The following is a 14,126-nucleotide window of genomic DNA, read 5'->3' as shown; positions in this document are numbered from 1 at the left end:
TTGCGCATTAATGCTATAAAGATTGTAAAAGCTGTTAATTACTCAAAATTAAGAAATGTATTTAACAGTTAATATGAATATTTAGGTAGTGAATTAACTGATAAAATAGATTAGTAGTATATGCGAATGTTGAGAAAGTGAATTAACTAGAAAACTTCAGGGAGAACTTTGTGAGCTAATGAATATATAATTCAGGTTGAATAATAGGAAATTACAGCAAAATTCCAAGGAATAAAATTGACTTTGGTATAGTCGAGTATCCATCCTATTTGACAAAGTAATCTGTTACTATGAACAACAAAATAGTGATTTATGGTGATCTCACAGTTCCCAGCACCCCAGCTGAGCTGGCCAGCCCACCCGCGCGTCTGCAGACAGTGGGCAGGACAGCAGGGAGCTGCCCAGGGGATGGCCACAGGGGAGGGCTCATGGTCAGCCATACTGAGTTGTTGTTCCCACACCGCTTTACCAAACTTTAAATTTACTAAACTAGTAGTAGAATAGTTATTTTTTATCATTTCAAAATCAGTTTTGTATCTGAGTGCTGCACTTGAGGATGGTGTCAGATACTCACACACTTGGCACTGCACCTGTTGGTGTGGAACACTGTGGTGAGTCACATTGGTCTGTCCCTACGGAGCTCCACAGCACATACACCTTCAGCCGGGACATGCAGTCTGTGCTTTCTTTTTTCCATCCTTCATCTATCCTCCTGCCCTCTCTCCTCCTTTTCACCGTCATTAGGCAGGCAGTCACTCTCATTCCCTTTTCTCCCAGTAGTCTGCTTTGTTTCTCTGAATTTCCCCTTTCTGTATATTTCCCATAGTTAGATTCATATGTAAACTTCATATGCCATTTATTTTGCTTAACATATATTTAACTCATTTTTTAAGTAAAAAATGTTTTAGTTGTGATTCCCTCATGTCCTCCGTATTTCAGTGATCGGGTGGGTGTGGGGGTTTCGTGTGCCTGGACTTGGTGCTTGCGCATTTCTAACTGTTGTTTTCACTCTGGCTTGCACAGTGGTTGTGGTCAGATACCCATGACCACACTGCTCACCACAGCGGCCATTCCTTTGTGATGCTTACCCTGACGCTTGTTTGGGACCTCATTCTGCCTGAGGCGTAGTTATGGCTGTCATTCTCCTCCCAGCTTGCAACGGGGCTCACACGTGTGCTTCTGGACTCTGCGCTTTTAGCAGTTGCATCCACATGCCCTGAGTGTAGAGCATCCTGCAGATTCAGAAGCAGATGGTAACTTTACTTGGGCATGTGCCAAGAGTGAAGTGACTAGATCAGACGGTAACAGTTTGCTTTTATTCCCTCTCTGCTTCTGGAGCTCAAACCCAGGGCCTCACATGTAACAGGTTTCTGTGCTGTCCAAAATGTTTGAATTCCTGAGGGCCTCTGCCAAACTTTTTGCATTCTCTTCAACAGTGTATTTTTTAATTCTTTTTTAAAAGTATATTACATTAAATTTTATTTTATACTTGGATCTCATGGTAATAGTCATCTTACCTGTCAATAAAACTTTAAAACAATTCTTTATTAATGCTTGAGCGGGCACGAGGAATGTCTCCATTGTGAGACTTGTTACTGTTTTTGGCATATCGAATACGTCATGGGGAGCTTTCCAGGCTTTGCCATGTGAACGAGATACTCGGTAGCTCCCAGAGGGGTGAAGGAATTGAACCCGGGTTGGCCCAGGTCGGCTGCGTGCAAGGCAAACGCCCTACCCGCTTGGAATTTGCGTGGAATAGGTAAGGCTTATAAATGTAAATTTCCCCCCTACACTTTATATAAACTCTGTATGTACCTTATGGTGTTTCACTAATTAAAATTAAAAAAAAACCCTCTGTGGTTTGCAAGTTGTTGATGTTTGCAAGTTGTTGATGATGATTTGTTACAAGCATTCAGTATTTCAACACCAATTCCACATCTTCCCTCCACCATTGTCTCCAATTTCCCCAACCGTCCCTTAAGCCTGCCCCATAGCAGACCCTCAATAATTTATATTGTTTATCAATAATTTTGCTAGCAGAATGATCAAAAAACATTTCCTTAGAAGAAAACTAGTGTAAATTGTTGCATCTCATCATTGAGACACGAAGTGAGATTATTAACATGTTGTAGTAACATGAAGGCTCTGTATTCATATTTTGTTAATCGAGATTGATTGCCTTCTGCATTACATCCTATCCAATCTGGTGTGCTACTACTGATTTATCAGTGTTGTAGAGATTGAGATGTTGCCTGGTTGCATTTGCATCCATGTGCTCCAAGAAGTCCAAAACTTTTAAGGGGGTGGTACAACTGGAGTTAAATTTTTAACTGGGGGATGGATTTGGAGTATGGCCAAGACTGCCTGGGCTTCTGGAACTACTGAGAGTTGTGGGATGATAGCCAATCCTGACTCTGAGAAAAGCCTGAAGATCTCAGTCACAAAACCCACATACATGAATTTTTCAGCAGATTATAATTTTCTGGGTGAAGCCCAGTCTGGAGACCGTGGAGTCTGGCCAGGGGCATGGTGGTGATTTTGTGGAGTGTGGGAGCAAGTGGCTGCAAGATTCTGTTTGGGTGGACACTGGACTGATCTGTCCCCATCCAGGATGCCCTGGATGTCTCAGCCATGCACAAATGTCTGGAGAAATTTTTCTGGCTTGTTTATCAATTTCAAGATTTGTCTTTTATTCTAACTATCCTAGTGAGTGTTGTAACTCACTGTAATGTTAATTTGCATTTTCCTCAAGGCTGATGATATTGACCATTTTATTGCATGTTTCCTTACTTTGGCAGAGTGTTTATTCAGAGCCTTTCCTATTTTTTATTTGGGTCATTTATTTATGGTTATAACGGAACTGTCATTCTAGATATAAATTCCTTATCATACATTTGATTTATAAATATTTTCAGCCCTTTTATGGGGTATCTTTTTTGCAGCACAAAATTCTCCAATTTAAAGGATGTTCATAAAAACACGTATTTGTGAACCAGGGTCATGTAACCTCTGTTCATGCTTTTCTAGATTTGGTTTGTCTCAGGAGCTCCTCCAGTTTCCTCTGTGACCATCTCATTTTGTGCCTGAGACCGTCTGGAATGGGTGCCTGGAAATGTCATGGGAGGATGATGGTCCCATTTTCAGAAACTGCTTTGAGCATAGGAACTATCTTCACTTAATAATGACAATATAAAATGTGAAAACAAAATAAAGAAGATTTTGGCTCAAAGATTTTCTTCATGTTCTTAATGGGGCCACTCCCAGCAGTTCTCTGTGGTCCTAGGACCATTCCTGGTATAGTGCTCAGCCTAGAGTTGTAGGCTTGACAGTTCCGTTCTTGGGCCTGGCTGTGTTTAGGGCTATGCCCAGCCATGCTCAGGAAGCCATCTAAGTGGCGGGAGCAAGCTCACTGGCTAAACGTTTAGCCTCTCATCCTAGCCCCTCAAATAGTTCCTTGCTCTTATTAGATTTGAGATTCAGTGCCATGAAAATATGTTAAGCTGACGGATGTGGCTTTTACTTGAAAATGCAGGTATTTCGGACCCATTCATAAATGAGTCTTTATACTTCTTTATAGAGTTCCTGAATTGGAAGTAGAAGAAACTCAGGTTCAAGAGATGACCTTAGATGAATGGAAAAATCTTCAAGAACAGACCAGACCAAAGCCTGAGTTTAACATTCGAAAACCTGAGTCCACCGTCCCTTCCAAAGCAGTGGTGATACACAAGTCCAAATACAGAGATGATGTGAGTATGATATTTTGAATCTAGAGGTACCCTTTGATGTCACCTTATTAGAATTGAAATGGGCATTTCTATTTCTGTTTTGAAAATAGAACATCAGTAGTTGGCATTCTAGTTCCTACCTAAGAGTAATCCAAGGTGACATTTGCTAGCTTTTACTGTGAAATTTTTCATTAAGAAAAGGGATCGAAACTTGACCTGTTGATAATTAAATATAAGGTAGTTGTAGTAACAGTACATTTGCTGAGACAGTTAAAATGCTGCATGTTAATTGTACTTTATTTTTTGTCTTTAAAATGAGGTGCAGGGGCTGGAGAAATAGTACAGCAGGTAGGACATGTGGCTGACCCCCAGTTAAATCCTGAGCATCCCATGTGGTTCCCTGAGCACCACCAGGAGTAATGCCTGAGAGCAGAGCCAGGAATAACTCCTGAGCATCAACAGGTGTAACCCCAAAACAAAACAAAACAGACCAAAAATCAGAATATTTCCACAACAATGCCATTTCAAAGGAAAACTGCTCTGCATTTGAGTTTTGAGACATGATAAGATTTCCTTCTGCTCTAATTCTTAGTAAGAGCATGCTATACTGTGTGGGGTTCTGCTCTCACGGCAGCAATTCCATGTACTCTGCCTTATCATCAAACTCAGAAGGTACAGCACAAGCGAACCTGGCAGTGTGACTGGGTTCTGCTCCAGTCACCAACTGTCCTGTCGAACTGTTCTCAGCCTCACTCTTGTGAGGGCCTGATGTTCAGCTCTTTGTTGCAGACCTCAGCTTTGAACGTAGCAGTCAGCATATATTGATAATCAGAAAATGCAGATTGTGATTAAATGATACGTTTACCTTTAAGGGTACACTGAAATATTCTAATTTTCAAATTTTAAATGTGCATCATGAGATAACAGATATTTCTCTCTAGGATGCCAATTTGTTTGTTGTTGGTAATGAGCAATTTTTTTCCCTCTGATATTATTGATTTTCCATTTCAAATCCAGGAATTTTATATCACATAGATTTGTTTGTGTTCCCATTGATACTTGTATTGTATTTGAGTGAATACTTTTGGTGGTGGACTTTGGGCCACACCTGATATGCTTGGGGGTTACTTCCAAAGTTGCTTGGGAGAAGCTTGCAATGCTGGAGATTGAATCCAGGTCTCCTCAATGCAAAACCTGTCCTCTAGTTCAACAAGTAATTTCATTTAAGAATTATTTATGTCAAAGGATCCTCTTTTCTTTTCACCATCCCAAGCTCTTAGAACCCTTAACTAGTAAGTTTTAAACTATTTTTGTCATTTGTTCTCTAAAAAACTGTTTTTTGGGGCCAAACCTAGGGGTCTCAGGGCTTTCACCTGGCTCTCATCTCAGGGATCACTTCTTGTAGTGCTTTTCAGACCACAGGGGTGCCAGGGATCAAACCTGGGTCAGCCACATAGCAAGGCAAGAGCTCCCTGCTCAGTGGACTGTCTCACTGGCCTGTGTTTGCCAAGAAATTCCTGTGAGGTATTTTCACAAGCCCATTAGCTGTTTCCTGTCTACTTTCATTTTGTTCTGGGGTATTAAAAATAAAGCTTTGCCTAAAACATAGGCAGCATTTGCATGTGAAACATACTTCTGACATTTTTGGTAAAAATAGAAGCCATTCTTCCTCTGTCAACACCAAATCCATACCCCTATCTCCCGAGAGGCTTCCTGGAATATTTGAATCAGCTGGGTTAATTGAGTCATCAAGTTTGGTGTCAGTGAACCACACAGCGTTAGTTCCTGTTAATCTTATCACACTGAAGATTTTAGTCAGAAATTTTTCTTAGAACAGCAAAAGCCAAATTATGCATTCACTGATTTACTTTTCTCAGGGTGCCCTAAGAGGCAAAAGTGTTCTTTACATCCAAAGGCAAACAATCACGTTTATTTGAGAAGTTCAGACCCGACTTGGTGAAATGTGCTGTGCTCTTTGAACGCTCATTGCTCAGCGGAAATTTGACTGCACAAAGTGGGATGTGGCTGTTGCCTCCAGAGATGACATGCTGGGAGCCCATTCCTCCCTCCACACAGCGTAGTTCCCCATAACCAGTTCCAGTGTGCCCAAGTCCTGTCCTTCACCTCTCTAACTTGAATTCACTGAACTAAGACGTGTGTGTGTGTGTGTGTGTGTGTGTGTGTGTGTGTGTGTGTGTGTTGAACCCAGGCCTCATATATTCACTACCACTGAGTCATATCCCCAGTTTTTACACTTTATTTTAATCTGAAATTTTAAAGCAAGCACTAATGTTAAACTTGAAGCCTGTAATAAATATCTGGCCAGAAGAGGCTGATGTACAGATTTGGGGAATTCTTCATATTACATATATTATTCCGAGATCAATGGCATTGTTTCTGTAAGTCGCTTTCATTTAAAAGTGAAGGCTTAGTTTCATCCAATATTATGAAATAAAGCCAAATCTACTTGTTTAATAAATATTTAATAAATTATAGTGAAATGTCCTTAAACACTAGATGATTTTATTCATATGTGGAACACAGAAAACAAACATACAAACTTCAACGAAATAAATCAGAAATACATGTTTAGGCTTAGACTATAAATTTTTGTTTTCTTTTTTGGTTTTGATTCACACCAGGCTGTGCTTAGGGCTTACTCCTGGCTCTGTGCTCTGGGATCACTCCTAGTTGTGCTTGGAGGACTTGGAGGGGGCTGGGGATAGAACCTGAGTCAACCATGTGCAGCAAAGCACCCTGTCTTCTGTACTGTTACTCTGACTCAGCTTAGGCTATGTTAAAAAATTGTTTTAAAGTAGCTTAAGTTATTTATGCAGCATTGGTAGCAACCCTCAGATAAACCATACTCAGTTTTTGTCATTTTTCTATATTTGGAGTCAGAATTGTAGCACTATAGCACTGTCCTCCCATTGTTCATTGATTTGCTCGAGCGGACCCAGTAACATCTCCATTGTGAGACTTGTTGTTACTGTGTTTGGCATATCAAATACGTCACGGCTTTGCCATGTGGGCGAGATACTCTCTGTAGCTTGCCAGACTCTCCAAGAGGGGCGGAGGAATCGAACCTGGCACGTCCGGGCTGGCTGCATGCAAGGCAAATGCCCTACCACTGTGTTATCGCTCCAGCCCGAGTTATTTATTGTAAATACCACACTTTTTAACCTTGTGGTATGTGTACAGTTAGCTTCCATGTGAAAGGAGTTTCTCCATGAAGTTCTACTCTAGGAAGATGATAATCCCTATTTATTAGAGTAGGATTTGTGACTAAAGACAGAATTAAAAGATTTACTCTCAGCAAAATACGCCTCTTATAATACAGTTCTATTGATTGCTGTTGGTTATATCCAAGCTTGTATACACTTCTATGCACATATATACATGCACACACACTTATGATTGCTGTGGGAGTCAAATCCATCAGGATTGTGGAGCCCACCCAGGCCTTATACATATATGGAAGATCATGCTTTGCCACCTGACCCACATTCTTGGCCAAAATCTTACATCTTGGCCTGCCTACCTCCTTTTTAGAAAAAAACAAAACAAAACACACTGGCCTCTGGAAATCCACCACCTTTGAGAGAACAAACAGTGTTCGCCCCCACCCCCCAGGGCCAGAGAGATAGCCTGGCTCATCCTGGCACTGCATGGTCCTCCAAACACTATTCGGAACAACCTCCACAACTTCCCCCAACCCTTTACCACTGGGTGTGGCTCCAAGACAGCAAAAAACAGAGAGAGGAGCCCCAGTTGCACTGGAACCTAGTGGCACACTCCATCCTTCCAGTGCCCTCCAGGGGTGGCACTGCCCACATCTTGCTCGCCTCTTTAACTGATAGACATTGGTCTTTCCTGAAACAATGTTAAAAAGTTAGTTTGGATTCAGACAATGACTGCAGAATGCAGATACCCTCTTCCTAGGGCCTGCGAGGTGGCTCCAACATGACTTGTCACCTGCTTTGGCGATCAGCAGACTGCCACCCTGTTCTGCTGGCAGAGTGAGGTCATGGATGCGTGTATTTGATGCTGTGACTGTATTTCAGATGGTGAAGGAGGACTATGAGGATGAGGCCCATGTTTTCCGGAAAGCGGCGAATGACATCACCTCCCAACTGGAGATCAACTTTGGGAGCCTCCCACGTCCTGGACGCGGGGCCAGAGGCGGCTCCCGGGGAGGCCGGGGAAGGATCAGAAGGGCAGAGAACTATGTACCCAGGGCAGAAGTGGTGAGTGCTGGACTCCAGATTCTGGGTGGAGGGAGAGCATGAGAGCGTGCTGAACACTTCCACTGGACGTGAAGAGTCATTCCGTTCTGCCTTCAGCTCCTTCCCTGTTAGTGCTGTTGGCACGTTTGAAGTGGGGCCACTTCTTTAGTTGGCCTCCTGGAAATCAGCCGCACAGACTCTCCTGTACCTGGGTCATCCTGGCGGTGTAGTCTGCAGTAACTGTGGCTCAGGATTGTGAAAACACTCTCTCATCAGACCTGCTTGCCAACTGGCTCAGCATTCATATGGGTTAGCAAGAATCCTAGGGCTTCACAGCTTCCTGTAGCCTTTCCAGCTTACCTCGCCTCAAACCATTTTCGCCCATTTCTCAGCCAACACCACTTTACTCCTGGTTTCTCAGTGAAATCTATTTTATTTTGAATTGGGGGCCACACCCACACCCACCTGTACTCAGGGCTTACTCTTGGCTCTGTGCTTGGAGGAGGAGGGGCACAGACTTAGGGGACAAGATGGGTTCTGGGGATCAAACACAGGTCAGTGACATGCAAGGCAAGTGTTCTACCCACTGTACTGCAGTAACTGTGGCTCAGGATTGTGAAAACATCTTTCACCCCGAGATGGCACAGCCTGTTGCCATTTTTGCCATTTTACTTGACAGGACTTCTCCACCCTGGCCTATTTACCTGAGTAGATCCTCAGAGCTCTGATTCTTTCTCTTAGACCAAATCAGTCCCTGAAGCATTCTCTCCACTTACAATTTTTTTTTCTTTCTGGTGGGGTTAGCATCAGGGGAGTGATATCTTTAAGTAGACAAGAGAGGCAAAATATTGACCTATTCCAATTTTCCCGGTGTTTTCTTAGTACCATGTAGCATCACAGGCCCATCCTAAAAGCTCTCCAAGGAGATGCATGAGTGAATATCCCTGTTCCTGGGAGAGTTTCCCTGCGCCATTGTGGCCTGGCAGCCTTGTCGTGCTGGCTGCTCATGGAGACATTTCTCTGGCTGCCTAGGTCCCCTGCCCACGCCCTAGTGTGAGCTCTTGCAAGGGCCTTGGTGTCAAACTTCACTTAAGCAAGGACCAAGCCAGTGGTGTATTTCTGGGTGTAATTGAGAGCAGGTTGGGAAGGATCCAAATCCATGCCTTTCCCATTGCAGAGAACACAGACTCTTCAAAACAACAGGCTGTGCCATCTCGGGGTGAGAGACATAGCTTTGGGATTACTTCGTCTCAGCACAGGCTTATGTCCAGTGCACAGTACCAGACCTGAATGTGGCACAACCTTTGACACCAAACTGTTAGATGCCGAGTCCCTCGGGAACTTCAGTGAAAGTTATGACACCTATCCGAAGGGCAGAAGTTGTCTTGGATCATCATTTCCTTATCAGTGTTCCACTGTAGAGAAAGCATTCTGCATTTTTACAGGAGGTGCCCAGATTGGGGAAAGGGAGGTGCTTCCCTGTGCACAGAATCCTCAGTGTCCTTTCCCTGTCCAGAGCAAGGCTTCATACCCCATAGAACTGGCTGAATGACAGTTGGTTTTCTCTTCTCTTTTTTAGATACAAGACATTGCTCCCAACCCAGATGACCCTGAGGACTTCCCCGCTCTGGCCTGAGAGAGCCCTCTTTCCCTGGCAAGGAAACAGCCCCAGTGCACCTGGAGAGAGACTTTCCTTGCTGTGAGGAAGAGAATCAGACTCTGAGAACAATAGATGTTGCTTTTTTCCCCAGGTGTAGTGTGAATTCATTGCACTTCTCTTGGCATGGGGGGTTTGGGAATCTGGTTTTCTCCAGACAAGCCTGGCACTTTTTCTAAGGAATCCCAAATGAAGTTCAAAAATTTAAAATATGTATACAGAGCTTGTATTGAATCCTCCACAAAATAAGGAGAGTTAGAGTTGTAAACTAGAATCTATTGTGACTGCCAGCAAGTTATATAGGTAGCCAAAGACAGTCCTTGAGTTACAGAGAAAATACATAAAACTGACCAGCAGTCATTAGCAGTTTTCAGAGAACAAGAAATTAAAATATGATTGTATTTATGTTTACTTGTAAATGTGATACTCTACTGAAATTTTGTGAGTTGTTTTTTATTTAATCAATAATTTTCAATAATTAATATTTCACCACTGGTCACCCACTCTGTGACAGAGAATTAAGGATTGATTTATTTTTTAAATGGTGACAAACTACCTCTTGGTTTCAGAGTGTTTGTGTGTGTGTGTGTGTGTGTGTGTACATGCGTGCGCACACGCACACACACCCCTCTACCTACTTACTGTAAATATGTATATTGAATGTGTGGTGGTTTCAGAGAAGGGTGATTATTATGGTCTTTAAAATCATGTAAACCTACTGGTCACATAAAAAGGGGTCCAAGTTAATATGATGCAGCTTATTGCCGTAACCTTTTCTCCCTTGAAATGAATGTCACAGAGTTCACTGACTGTGTCTTTATCATGGGCAAGGCTTGTAAATAATACTTAATGCATCAATATGCTGTGTTTTTCACTTGGTCCTGACACCAATTCAAATTCCTAGCCTTTACTGAGGAACTGGAGTTGCTCCCTCATCCAGCAGAAGAGCTGAGCCTGTAGGGCACAGTCAGGGAAGGGGCGTTATGGGGACAGTGCTCAGAGCTCCCCCACTTCATTGAGGAAACCAGGGGTGCCTTTCATCCCTGGCTGGGTCTGTGCTGCTCCCTGCTTTGGGAACTTGGACCCACAAAGAAATAATGGTTGGTATTCCCTCTTGGTACTGTAGAAAACCAAATCCTTTGGTAGATAGGAATGTGAGAAAGGGATAGTGTAGAGGGCCCATATTTTGTCAATCAAAAATAAAACCTTAGCCATGATAGTCATTCTAGAATATCTGCTGTGGTGTCAGCCTACTTTTGGTCTGTTATTAAATTAATAACAAGGTACTGAGCTGTATTAACTGTTTTCTTTCCTTTTCCTGAAAAAGATGAGATGCGTCCCCGATCCAAGTCTTGTGAGAGTGAATCACTGGTATGCATGACACTGTTCCATTTCTCAGTGGGTCAATCATTTTATGTAGACCAGCATAGTCATTTCGCTTTGCTTCATCTTTGAAGAGACAGAGTACAGTGCTTGCCTTACCTTTGGCCAACCTGGGTTCAATCACATACAGTCCTCTGCGCACTGCCAGAAGTAATTCCCGAGCACAGACCTAGGACTAACCCCTGAACATTGCTGGGTGTGGCACCAAAACTAAAAACGAACAAAAAGGAGATCCCTTTCAAACAAGGGATTTTTCAGACAAAAAAGGAGAATATTCCACTTAGTGTTTAGAACAACACTTTTGAAAGTCCTTAAAGCTGGATTTACTGTTGTTTGCAAATAACATTTTTGAAATGGTAAAGGTTCCTGTCCTGGGAAGCATGCTTGGATACTGTGGCTGGAAAGAGTGGGGGATCAAACTATGGAGGGCTTTACTCATCAGTGGGAAAGGTGGACAGGGAATTTCCTTGGTGTGATTGTCTACAGTCTAGTGCCCAGAGAGGCAGAGCAGAAGCAAAAGGCAGAGAACTACCTACTGGGCTGGGAGAAACAGGAGGTGGAGAATTACGTGGACTGGTGTACCAGGCATGTCTTCCAGATCCAGGTTCCACGGCCAGGTTTCTCTGCAGAATGACTCTGGCACCGGGCAGTGGTCTTACACAGAACCAAGCCGAATGAGGCTGGGTAGGAAGATCAATTGTTTTGGAAATTGGTCAGGCCTATCTGGACTACAAGGGTAGGTATCATCCCTGGGCCATTCTCCATGACAGAATTTCTGGCTCTCAGGGCAGCAGTGTTAGACCTAGCAGAGAGTCATGAAGAGGATGACGTGAGTCCAGGGCCAGCCACTCTTCTGGTTAAAGGTTTGGGAAGAGGCGGATTCCCTGAAGCAGCTGTGCTACCTGTGAGGAGCGCCTTTATCTAAAGTGATCCTGTGTTTGGTGTCTCCACCCCACCCTCAGTGCCGGAGTGCCAGTGTGTTCCTCTGCTCAGTGCAGCACCATCGTCTAGACTGAGGGTGATTTCTCTGTGGTTTCTCAAGGGTTCTGGAGCATGCAGAGAGAAAGGCTGCAGGTTAGATTCAGGATCACCAGTAAAGCACGGGTGGAGACAGGAACCCAAGTTTGTCTCTGGGGGGAGGGGGGTTCACATGGAGCTTAAGGTCCACAACTTCCAGGTCCTGTATTCAAGCCTCAGCTGCATCTGCCAAATGCCTGGGCTATGGGCAAGTTGCCTCCTTGCTCACAAAGTTGTCCATAACTAAAGGCAACAAGAATTTCCCTAGCCCATCTGTGAAGGTGCTCAAGCATGGGCAGAGCAGGGCAACCGCAGAAGCAGTTGCCTTCTATGTGTGACTCCCTTGTGGAAGCGTGTCTGACGAGATGGGCTTGAGAACAATGTCACCGGACAGGGAGAGGGGCATCCACTTGCCCTGGAGCCTTGGGCGACGAGTCCTGAGTTGTCAGATACCGAGTTTGGCACCCACATCTCTGCGAGAAGCGTGCATCCCCACCTCTAGAGGCCATACCTGGACACCCTGTGTGCCACTGTCTTGTCAGTACTGGTCTGCCTGTGTCCCTGCTGCTGAGCTTGCATGGGAGCAGCAAGGAGCAGCAGAGTTTTCAGACAGATGCAAACTGGACATGTGTCTCAGATGGTGAGGGAAGCAGGGCTGGAGAGCTGAGCAGAGGGGAAGTGCAGGACATGCAGAGGCTACTTGTCCAGTGAGGAGTAGGGTGTCCTGCCCCAATTCATCTAGGGACACACCCAGAGAGGATGTCAACTGCCAACAGATCTTCACTACTAATCTGGGGGCTGGTCAGCCTTATGAGGTCACAGCATCATGTGGTGTGGCCCTGGTATGTGACAGGACAGTTGTGTCTGCCTTTATGGTGTAGCCCATGAGTGATGCTACAAATGTCCAAATCACAAATTACCCTTTGAAGAAAAAAGGTTCCCTGCCCATCGGAAGAACAACAGAATCTTGGGGTGATTGGGGAATAGTGCCTTTAAGATAAGCCTCAAGGACAGCCACCAGAATTAGTCAGTGCGCAGTCATTGAGACCATGGGAGCCTGAGAATTTCTGCATGAACTTCCCTGGGAAGACAGACACAAGGGCTCCAGCTGTTGCCAGACAGGCACGGTGCTTCAAGAGTTGTGGCCCAGGACCAGGGCCTCGGGACTCTGCCAGGTGGGGCACAGTCCCTGCTCTTACCCAGCCACCCGCCGTCCACAGTACCAGGGGAAGAACAAGGCAAACACTCGTTCTGAGCAGCTGAGGCCCAGGCCTGAGGAGACAGGCTTGGATGGCAGCTGGAGAGGGTTTCTGCTGGCCACCACATCCTGGAGCGCTGCTGGCCACTGGAGTCTAGTCCCTGCGAATCCCGAGCCAGATGAAGAGCCGGTCTAGAAAGGAGATGGCACGGGAGAGCCATCCGTCTCTGGAAACGGAGGAGACAGTAAGATGTGCTCACGACACCGGGACCTGGAGGGCCACTGCATGGAGCAAGCACTGGCTCAGCGTGAGCTGTGTAAAAGGCCCCGAGGTTCAGGGCAGATTGGGTGCTGGCATGGTAGAGCGGGTCTGGGTAAGCCCATTGCACCCCACCCCATCCTGTCCTGCAGGTGCCTGGTGTCCACCAACTCTGTCACCAAAAGCTCTACTCTCGGCAACTAAGAAATGTGTACAGACAGCCTCTTGGTGAAAGCCAGGCCAGGCGGGCCAGGGCTCCATCTTCCTCTAGCAGCCCTGACTCAAGCAAGCCTCAGGCCCTGTTCCAGCCTGACAGGGAAACTTGCCTCTGCCCTTGAGGGCCCAGGGAAGGGAGGACAGGGCCAGGGAAGGATAATTCACTTCACTTGGTTCTCCCAGGAGACTGTCATTCTCATGAGGTGGCCCAAGCAAGCAGTATTGGAGGAGAGCAATTCCCCCATCTGCTGAGGGGTCTAGAGCGGTGGGGTGAGGGTCAAACTTTGCACTGACTGGGGACATCTCTGGCATTCTACATAGTCCTACGCAAGGAAGAACTGGGATGCCTGAAAAGCGATGCTGTTTTGCAGAGAGACACCCATAATAAGAAGCGGCCATTGTTTCCCTCCAAGTAAAACAATGCACAATCCATCTTTTCCCCTAC

At 45.1% G+C, this 14,126-nt stretch overlaps 1 protein-coding gene across 1 annotated transcript in view; it reads left to right on the top strand.

The window, feature by feature from the left end:
* Positions 1-9,701, top strand: part of HABP4 (hyaluronan binding protein 4) — a 34,341-nt gene extending 24,640 nt beyond the window's left edge. The window contains exons 6-8 of the mRNA XM_056134878.1: positions 3,578-3,746; positions 7,790-7,972; positions 9,531-9,701. Coding sequence (XP_055990853.1) covers positions 3,578-3,746; positions 7,790-7,972; positions 9,531-9,587 — 409 coding nt within the window. The 3' untranslated portion in view covers positions 9,588-9,701. The remainder of the gene's footprint in view (positions 1-3,577; positions 3,747-7,789; positions 7,973-9,530) is intronic.
* The last annotated feature ends 4,425 nt before the right edge of the window (positions 9,702-14,126 follow it).

The sequence above is a fragment of the Sorex fumeus genome, unplaced genomic scaffold, assembly GCF_029834395.1.
Source record: "Sorex fumeus unplaced genomic scaffold, SorFum_2.1 ptg000109l, whole genome shotgun sequence".
Lineage (NCBI taxonomy): Eukaryota > Metazoa > Chordata > Mammalia > Eulipotyphla > Soricidae > Sorex > Sorex fumeus.
Note: the sequence above shows the minus strand (reverse complement) of the source record. Positions and strands in the feature narration are given on the sequence as shown.